Source organism: Pteropus vampyrus, unplaced genomic scaffold, assembly GCF_000151845.1.
Source record: "Pteropus vampyrus isolate Shadow unplaced genomic scaffold, Pvam_2.0 Scaffold193, whole genome shotgun sequence".
Classification (NCBI taxonomy): Eukaryota; Metazoa; Chordata; class Mammalia; order Chiroptera; family Pteropodidae; genus Pteropus; species Pteropus vampyrus.
In genome coordinates, this window is record NW_011888974.1 from 2,411,478 (window position 1) to 2,422,158 (window position 10,681).

A 10,681-nucleotide genomic window follows, 5' to 3' on the forward strand; every position below is an offset into this window, starting at 1 on the left:
CATCTTTTTCTTTTCTTTTTTAAAAAAGAAATGTAAGTAGTTAAGAAACTTGTCCAAGGCCCCACAGGCAGGGGGTACCAAGTTGGGACCTGAATCAAGTGTCACTTTGGAGGTGGCACCTTTCTCTTTGGTCCTGCCTGGTGTTTCCTAGGACTGAGAAACCCCCAAATAGCCTTCAGCCCTTTGAGAAGTGCACTGACTCTGCCAAAGTGCCATCGAAAGGGGAGGCAGCACCCCAGTGATTGGCCTTGGAGAGAGTGAATGGGTGAAAATTTGAGAAATGCAAATGGCAACTGTGTGACAGAGGTTAAGTCCTTCTAGTAACTACTTCCGAATTAAGGTCCCTACAGAGTTGAATAGTACTAACTGAGTAAAAACAAAGGGACCAAGGTAAATTAATTTAGCAAGTATAGCAAGTAAAGGCAAATAAATGCTTAAGCACCTCTGTGAGGCGAAGCAGCAGCAGTGCTTTACAGCAAGGAGCTGTGTGGACGGGTGCACTTGGGAAATGAGACACTGTGAAAGAAAGGCAAAGGGGGCCCCTGTTCTGCAGCCTCTTCCCCAGTGTGCTGGTGAAGAGCATGGGCTCCAGTCCTGACTCTGCAACTCGCTAGCCACAGACCTCAGTTTCCTCATCTGTAAAGTGGGAATCATAACAGCACTGATCTCAGGGGGCTTGGTGTGGTTTAAGTGACTCCGCTCATGCGAAGTGCTGAGAACAGAGCCAGGCACAAAATAAGTTACTCAAGAATCGGCAGCTCTTCCTATTACCAGGATAACTAATACGTAATGATGCTATCTTAAGTGCTTCATTCTATGCATTTCTACTGAGCATCTTCTACGGACCAGGCCCAGGATCCTCAGTAGTGAGTCTGGGTATGCAACACAGAACCCACAAAGTTTTCCTTAAAGAAAAAAGAAATCCACATTTCCCCGAAAGATCATTCCTACACATAAACTGACTTTCACATTTCAATCAGATTTCAGGATGATTTTACTGGCCAAAGAACAGACAAGAAGAATACTCTTTCCTGAGCATTTGCCAGTGCCTGGGTAAGCAATACCAGTTGGGGGCAGATGCCCTGTGGCAGGTGCCTTGCAAGGTGGGAAGCAGAGACCACAGATCCAGGAGGGACTTCCATCCTGCAGGAGGCTGTGCTTGCCTGGACCACTGAGGCACACCACTAAACTTTCCTATGCCTGTGGCTACCCAGCTGTAAAATTGAGTCGGGGGAGGCCATAGCCTGTGGCCTTCTGGGGCCGAGAAACATTATAGCTTTAGCTGTTTCTCCTCACAAATAAAATAAATGTAGAGACCTCTTTCCTTCCAAAGCAGCAGAGCCATTTGCTGAAGCAAAATGTTTTATTGTTCTATGGAGTCACTGGGGAAGGAAGGGGTTCTTTTGCAGGGTGGCCAAATTTTCCAGGCAGCTGAGTATTTAGAGACACCCAATATATTGCGTGCCGGTTTTGTGTTGGACACTGCTGGGTAGTTCCCGCAAGTCTTCTGTGCCAACTAAGTACCAGACAAGAGGGGGCTGTCAGCTAGAAGCCCTTCCATACGAGTTGCTTCAACCCAGTGGAAGGGAGTGATAAAGACTTCTCTATAATATAAATCATTGCTATAAACTCTATAGCATAATGGCTGCAACATGAACAGAGGCAGATATTTAAGAGATGGATTAAGAAAAAGAACATGAAGTAAAGTAGTCACTTCGTAGTGGACATTCACCAGGGATGTCTGGGATGCTGGGCCCACATAAAAGACTTTGCCAAAGAAATAATTTGTGATTTTTTGTGTATTTCTCATGACATCAGGAAAAGTGTCAACACTGACAGTTGTATGTAAAAAAAAATACAAGAATAACTGGCCTTCTAATTTAGAGAGAAGCATCTTCTAAGACAACAGAAATGGCTATACTATTGTGATTTCGTGCCTTAAGCCATTAAACATCCTACCTGGTTTGCTCTTTCAAGGTCCGTCATGATCATTTCAATTTCATCGGCCCTAGGAGGTGAGAGGGAGAGAGCACGTTAGTCAGCAGCAAGGCAGGCTCAGGGGGATGCCCATGGTTCTGAACTCAGAATAACCCAAAGGCACGCAGGCCGGGCAGAGGCCCCAGTGTCCAGTGTCAGGGGAGAAAGAGGCCACATAGACTTGTGAGGGGGCACCGCTGTCCATCAGGAGAAGGTTGCCTTGCATGGGAGCTGGGGAGGGCCAGCTTGCCCTTGAGGGGCTCCCAATCTAGTCAGGGAGAGAGAGCCAAAAAAAGATAAAATACAGTGTCAAGAGAATGAATAAAGCTCTGAGCAGAGTATTCTCGAAAAACAAAGGCGGGAGAGATGAATTCTCCTTGAGGGAGGGAATCAGAAGTTTTCAGAGGAGGTGACACGTGAACTGGGTTTTGAGTAGAAGTTTGCTGGGGATAAGAGAACCATGAGAAGGTGGAGGGGAGGATGGGAATGCAGGCTGGGGGGCTCTCTAGTCTGTCTATAAACCACCTGAGTTCACGATCATCACCTGGCCTGCTCGCACACAGGGAGTTTCCCGGTGCTTTTTGTCTCCCTTTTATTTTGTTTTGAAAGTACTTCCTTGAGTAATTTGAAGGTGATCACATGGCTCCAACATATAACATTGTGAGAGAGAGAATACTGAGAATTCTATTAAGAAGAGTATGGTTAATTTCAAAAGTCTATGGGAGGTTAGAACTGAACACCTTCCACAGACAGGTCCCGATGATGGCCCCTGTCAGGAGGCCAAGGCCAAGCCTGTCTGGAGCTGAAGAAGGTTTAGCACGCTATGGAAGATGAAATGGACTGTTACAGGCACAGATCCACAGTGGGGCTCAGGGCCCCCTCCTCCTAGGATAGGGCATCCTGATTCCACACTCTACATGGACCTGAGATCTCTCTGCTGACTACAGGACTCGGTCCCACCCCCTCATGCTGTACACCTGGCCCCTTCAACAGGGAAGCTCCTGCCACCTCCCGCCTTGGCCCCACCATCCATCCCCATGACCTGGAATTCTGACAACTCCTACCACTTGTGGGTCCCTAAAGAGCCTCGACCTGTGCTGTCTGCCTAGATCACCCTTCACTCTTGGGAACCGCATCTCCTACTTCCTTCCCCCGCCCCCTGCCCTTCCCAAATCCTCCCAGTGGCTCAATCTCAGGGAGAAGCACAGGCCAGCCACTCCTCTCCCCGCTTCCTGTCTGTGTGTCTTCTTTGCCCTCATCTCTGAAGCTTGCACAGGGCTTGACATTGAGCTGGAGGCCAGAGTTCTGAATGAAGCCTGTCCTGTCAGCGAGGGGTCAGTCTGTTCTCTGGGATAGCCTGGGGTACCTGGACAGGCCCAACTGGAGGGTTCTTCTGTTCCTGAAACCTGCTTCCCTGGTCCAAACCATCCACCCTTAATATTAAGAGTTGGACAAACTATATTCATGCCCTGGCTGGTTGGTTTTTGCCATTTGCTGTTCCCCAGGCTTTTTAGCCTTTGACTGTACAATGAGATTTGAGGCAATCTTATCAACTCCCAGCAGCCTGAATAGGGTAACAGATGCCTTGTGATCAGGTTCAAGGCTCACTGTATCTGTTTGAAATAGTATCCTGCTTTCAGAGTGGTCTGAGAAAAGTCCGAAACAACTAATAAAATGGCCTAGTTAAATGAAGCTATTTTTAGGATAACTTCATGAAGAAGGCAGTGTCTCTGGGAGACAAACACCCCAACTGGGCCTCCACAGTGAAATGCTGGGTGTGAGGGGGTGGGCCAGGGGAGGCTTAAATTACAAAACATCTCACCGCATCATCTGAAATGGAAACCTCCAAGATCTCATAGAAAAACCTGCTGCACCAAAGAAAGTCTAATGACGACGAAGGGTAAAAAATCATTAAAGGTGTTAAGGGTCTGAAACATGACAGAAAAGGATACCTGACAGTACAGAAAGCTGCTACTTTGACAACCTGCTGATGAAGTGCAAACTTCATTGGATAGAAGATGAAACAAAGCGAACAAACTTTTCTTACAGCAAATCACAACTTTTAAAGTTTTGAATTTTAATCAGTTACTCATGTATCTACAAAATCCAGATATACATGGCAAACCTCCCCAACTTTTAAAGTTTTGGATCTTAATCAGTTACTCATGTATCTACAAAATCCAGATATACATGGCAAACCTCCCCAGCTATTTGCATCATTCACTCATTCACTTGCTCGTTCCATGAACGTTTTTGACACCTACAAGTTTCCTGGCCCTGGGCAGGGGCTATGGGACAGGCACATGTAGATGTGGATCCTGCATATCTTGCCATTGCTGCATATTTACAAGAGAAGGACGGAAATGTTTAGCTGCTGAATATCTGAAACAAGATTTATAGGCAACGTCTCACTTCTCTCTCGAACAGATCATGGGAGTTGGCTGCAGAACCTGGCAGCTGGATGGGGAATGGCCTGGCTGAGTGCGCAGAGATCCTGAGCGCCTGCCTTGGTGAGGGTTTTTCCTCCTCTCTCCTGTTGGGTCCTTGACGAGCCCTTTCATCTTTCTATAGTTCTGGTTAATTTATCCTCATTGCTCAAATATTTCTTCTGCTCTGTTTAGGACGACTATCATCTGGATATTGTCCTCCATTCAGCCTTTCTTTATCCTTTCTTTCTGCCTTCTGACGGTTCTTCAATACCCAACTGTAGTTGTACTCATCTCATAATTTATCTTTTCTCTTTTGTTCCTTAATTTAGTTATTCTATTCTTTATACCTGTTATTTCTACATCATTTGTTTTCAAATTATTCCTTGTTTTTGCTTTATGTTGCTATTATCTTCCCTTGTTTCCTCCAGTATATGTCTCATGCTTGTTTTGTACCCAAGGCCCATCTGTTTTACTTCAGATCACATACATTGTTGGGTTTGGGGGTCTGTCTTCCAGAGAGAATTTTTCTTCTGAGGTCTAGCTGTTTTTGGAGGGACTAGTTACTCTTTTTGGAAGCGTTTATGGGGAGAGAACAGAGAGGCAGGCCCTGCTCTATGTCTCTCAGGATGAACGGAAGAAGAAAGACACGGCAGGTGTTCAATGGATTTTGTTAAGTGAAGGAAGGAAAGAGGGAAGGGGATGACCTCAGGCCCCAGAGGAGTCAGTGATAATTCCGCCACCAGGGAGGATCCTCTCCAGAGCTTCACCTTGTATTCTCTGGGAGTCCCCGGTCCTGGGGGTCTGGAGATAAGGGGTAGAGGTGTGGCTGCCTGGGAGCCACTGTCCCACTCTTGCCTGTTTTGATTCACTTCTCAATCCTTGCCTGGTCTTGCAATTGGCCAAGAAGCCAGTACTGGGTTAGATACAAGCCAAGGCTAGAGAAGAGAGGGGTTCCCAGAGGCTGGATCAGCAAGGCTGGGACCCGCCGGTGGCTGGGAAGTGGCGTCTAATTCCTGCCAGATTTTGGGAACCTGCATGGGCTTGAGAGCCTTCTCAGACAGTGAATGGTTTTAGACGCTCGTTAGTATGCCTAATATTCAGAAAACAACACATCATTTCCAAAAGGTTTTAAGTCGCTCATAAAAAATTAGTCACAATTAAACAGGAAGGTGCCTTCTCGGCACTCTGAGGCAATCTCTGGAAACAAATTTCAAGTTTTTCCATCTTGTGGTTGGTTTAACTTTGGTTACTAAGCAACTGCTAAACTGACCAAAATACTGAATGTGATAACAACTACTGCACTTACCTTTCATTACGAAAGCAATGCTCATATTTCCAAGGCTTTCAAATGATAGTGACAACACTGAGCTCTGCTGTTAAAGGGCAGAGCTATTCAACACCAGGTGTCCTGATGACAGCAGGACCCAGAGGGGCTGCAGTTCTCATTCACAGAACGGACCAGACACCACAGAAAGAGAACAAGGGATGTAGTGGACAGGAAAAAACTTCATATTATTATTTTAAAAGTCTGTTGGCTTGTGATTTACTTTTTCAAGGGGCATGTTTTCTAAAAGGTCAAAGATACAAATAGCAAGGTATTTAAATGTGATCGGGGCTTTTGAAGATGTGAAGTGCAGCTACTCGCACTTGCAGACCGGGACCAGGATGGCGGGGTCTTGACTGCCTGTGCTGGTCTCATTTTGGAACACGTTTGCCACTCAGTCTGTTCAATCTGCTCCTCTCCAAACTGCTGCCCAGCCCTCCCAACAAAATTAATCCTTGCAGACCAACTGCCTAAGGAATACGAAAATACCCAGAGGTTAATATTACAATCATAAATGTTATCTGAAAAGTACAGTAATGAATTAAATGGCATGTGCTTTCACACCTGAGTGTCAACAATATTTTGAAGGTTTTTCATTCTTTTCATTTTGAAGGCTCAACTACCACATCAGGATCTAGAGCCCGACATTAGTCTAAAATCATTTATTTTCCAAAGTCTGTCTGTAATAACTGCATATATTGTTTGCTCAGCAAAACTATTCATTATAAAAATTTAGTTCTCTCACCTTTTTATGAGCTAACAAAACAGCTTTCACTGATCTATTAACCTGCACTGCATTATGCTCTGCTCTGACTTCAAATAGTGGATAATTTCAGCTTGGCCTAGAATATGTAGTTCATTCAATCAGTTCCCTACAGATCATTTCAGGGTATTCTCTGCACTAGCACACAATTATTTTGAGGAACTTAAAAGGACACAGTCAAGGTCAATGGAAGGGAAATTATATCCACACTAGAAACTCTGCATTTACTTTCACACTAGCCTCCTGAGTGCTAAGGGATGGCACCAGGTCAAGGTTGGTGCATATTTCAACACCCAAACACTCATACTGCCATCAGGAGCTGTTAAGACAAACTACATCTACAAGCAGTTAAAGAAGCGTCTGTGGCGGCCTTCAAGGATCAGTGTGTCTTCTTGGACCCAAGTCAAAAGCCAACAGTCTCAATACTAGATTGTAAAGTTCCTGGGCATTGAAAGAAGAAATATCCTAAAATTAATCCTCCATGCTTTAAAAATAAAAAATAAAAATAAAAATAAAGTTTTAGTATGTTTAATAAAGTGAAACTCCCCCTCCACCTGGATGTTGTGTTTGACAGCCTTAGCTATCAGGAACACATTTCGCATTTCCGACAACTTACATACCAGGCCAGTAGACGAGACAAAGAAGCAGGGGTCACTGGACCGGTATCAGAAAGAGCACGTAGGAAAAGGAGATGGCCAGAGGGCCAGGCGCTGAGGAAGACTTCTTGGCTATGGGTCTGGAATCCCCTTAGTGGGAGTAGGGGATCCTCAGGAAAGGTACGTCCCTCTGCCCACAAACAGGCACACAGAGGAACTGGGCACAGTGCAGAAGCCTGACTTCATTGTGAGGAAAGGCTGGTCTGCAGTCCCATGTGAGAGCCAGGGCAGAATTTTACCCAGAGGAGGTGGCACTGTGCCCTCTTCTTGAACAGGCACAGGGCCTGTCCCAATGGGTGTGGGTCAGGGGGGTGGGGTGGGGGGCAGTGTCTGCTCAATAAGGCCTACTGAGCACCTACTGCATGCCACAGTTGATGGAGAAACAAATGTCCCAGGTGGAGTTGGCAGCATACAGTGGTACTCACTGGCCGTATGGCTAGCACACAGGCCGTACCCTGCAGGTCCTAGGAACTCAGAAATAGCACCAAATGTACAAAGGTGGCAGGGACCCTGTTACTGCCTTCCCAGTGGTGGGCCGAGGGAGGTGAAGAGACTCAAGGAATTTCGGTACAGTGACAGACCAGAGCAAGTGACAAAGGGCTTTGCAAACATGAGGGATAGTCTCATGGAGGAGAGGACATGGAGTCTGCATTCTGGAGGATAAAGATGAGTTTGCAGGGCAGAGGGAAGAATGATCTTCCAGACAGAGAAAGAAATCACACCGCGGTGGGTGCCTTGTTTAGTTCTGTGACCACTTTGCGGTTGCTCTCTCGGGCTTTCATGGTACCCCGCTCCCTCATTTGCGCATAGTGACAGGCTAGTCTCTTCCTGTCCCTTTTATGCCTATTTCTTTCTCTTAGATGACGGCACTGACCGTGCTTCCAGAACTACGTCTCACAGCGAGGGCGACAGAGGGATCCTGGTGTTGATGTATCCAAAGTTTCACTGTTAAGCATGTTCCTGATTTTGGACTTTAAATATATGTTTTTATTTTGTTAATGAAATGGCCAACTGTTCCTATTTTATTAAGAGTTTTAAATAAAAGATGGATATTGATTTCTTTAAGTACCTTTTAAACATTTATGAAGCTAATTAAATGGTTTTTCTCCTATGATCCACTAAAATGGTTAATTATACTGACAGTTATTTGCCCCTCCATTTGGTTGTGGTATATTACACATTTAATGTGTTTCTGAATTCTATTTGCTAATATTTTATTTAGTATTTTTTCATAAATATTTATATGAAATTGGCCTTTCTTTTTGTCTTATTTTTGTCAGGTAAAGTCATACAAAACACTTTTGAAGCATTTCCTTCTCTGTTGACAAAGTGAACTATAACAGATTTGATATTACTTTTCGAAAACCTAAACCTGTGTCCCATCTGTACAGTCTAAATGCTGTCGCCTGGCAGGTAAGCCCTGCGGTGTCTATACCCAAGGGGAGCTCCCTTAGGCCACCTCCTGCTGTCACCCTACCCCCAACGGCCTGCATTTCTCAACACTTCCTCTCTCTCAAGGTCTACAGCCTCTTCTGCCTTGTCGAGTCCTTCCCCGCACTGCATTCCCATGGGGTTAGTGTTCAAATCCAGTCTGCCTTAGATAGCTAGGTGGATTCTAGGAGCATCTTTTGGCTCTATCCCTCCCAGTTAGACCCAAAGTATCTTCTGGGTCAGGATCCTCTCATATCCACCATGGGCCCGGATCCCACAGGAAGCAGAGGGTCAACAGCTGATTACAGAACAACCTCCCATAAACACTTTGGCTCCTCTTCCAGCCTTTCTTCCCACATGTCAAATTATCTAGTCTTCCAGACAAAGAAGCCTAAGTACAAAACTGCTTCCTCATCAGAGCCATTGTGCTGGGGTTTATTCTGTTTCTTGCAGATGTGTTTTTTTTACAGTCTATTAGTAACATGCATCCCGTGTGAGTTTCTTTCTACGGCTCAATCAGCACGCTCACAGTTTCTTTAGTCCTACTCTGTTCCCTGAAACCACCATGCTTGTCCCCTACAGCTGCTGTCACCATCCAGGTCTCAGTTCTAGTGGCCATTCTCTGGAAGGTCTCCTGGCAGCCCCGTTCTCCGGTGTCCACTCATTTTATTTTTATCACATTTATTGTTCCTGTCTCAAAGTATTTTGTTCATATATTGATTACTTGTGTATTCACTGCTATAATCCCAGAGAACTCAGCAGACACTCACTAAATACTGGTTGAAGAAATATGCAAACTAATATCTATGCTACCTGAGGTCTACTCTGCTCTAGACAGAGTATTCATTGGCTGGTATTTTAAAGAGCAGAAAGTGTAAGGGTATTTGCCAAATTGTAAATATGACTTTTAAGGAAAGAGTCTCTGTTTTTGCAGAGAGAAAATAATTCACTTTTCTTACTATTTTTCATAGCCTTTGAGAAAGAAGGCAACGGTTTCCTTGGGGAAAAGAGTATGTAAAGACCCAGAGCTAGGATTCCTCTTGTCCAGTGACTAGGACCTCTTGGAGGGCAGGGCCAGTTGGCCTGGCTCACCTCATATTCTCGTGCCCAGCAGAGAGCTATGAACAAACTGGGTCTCAGCAAACTCCAATTGGGAGGGGAAACAAGGAGAGGAGGGGAAAGCATCATTTGGGGAAAGGTTTTCTTGACAACCCTCATCTGTATGATCAGCCCTATCTTTCATTTTCCATCTGGGTTAAGCCATCTCTGTTTTGGCAGGAGTAGAGGACAGAGGTGAAGCTGCCTGGTACCCTTCTAACAAATGTGTCACTCCAGGGTGGACCCACCCTTCCCCAATCAAATCAAGGGCCTGGGCAAAGGGACAGTGGGAGAGCTTGATCCCTAGAGATAACCTTCTGGAAACTGTGGTTTTTATTCTTGTTGAAAATGAAACTGTGTCGAGAGACAGTTCAGTGGACAGAATGTCACCTCTGCCTGCTCAGAAATTAACCACAATTTGTTTATTTTTATGATAGAACAGTTTAACAATTAAAATTAATTTTAGTAAGCCTCATCTTTTTCAATCTCGAATGAGAAGGAAATTTCTCTTCTTGTCCCACTATTTAGCTGACTAGTTTACATGAAATGATTTATATAAAATCCTCTTTTAGTTTAGCATGAGTCCAGCTGACAACCAAGTGGTTAAAGCCCACATGGGGTTAACTTTCCACCTGTGCCAAGCCAACAGGGCAGCTCCAGCAGGCTGGTCACTCACCAGAGTATGACCCTCGGTCTGATCAGAAACAGCCTGTGACTGTCACTCAGGCTTCAATCTTCTCTGGGCAGGGACGGGGGACAGCTGTGGCTGGAGAATTAGTTTATAAGACTGCATAATTCATTCTGCTTCTGCTACTAAGACCATCCAAAGCCTCTTGAGCTAAGAATCTGGATTAATATTCAGATGCTTCTTGCCATTTCTCTAGAGTTCTAACACTGTTACGCTATAAACAGTGGGGAGCAAGTTGGATGTGAAAATCCCATTCTTTCCTTAAATCAAGTGCCATGGGGTCACAAGTAAGATGGAGTGACTGGAGGTGAAATC

The 10,681-nt window shown here is 45.1% G+C and overlaps 1 protein-coding gene across 1 annotated transcript in view; it reads right to left on the reverse strand.

Moving 5' to 3' along the window:
• Positions 1-10,681, reverse strand: part of CUX1 (cut like homeobox 1) — a 286,591-nt gene that overhangs the window by 98,351 nt on the left and 177,559 nt on the right. Inside the window, exon 10 of the mRNA XM_023537497.1 lies at positions 1,960-2,008. Coding sequence (XP_023393265.1) covers positions 1,960-2,008 — 49 coding nt within the window. The remainder of the gene's footprint in view (positions 1-1,959; positions 2,009-10,681) is intronic.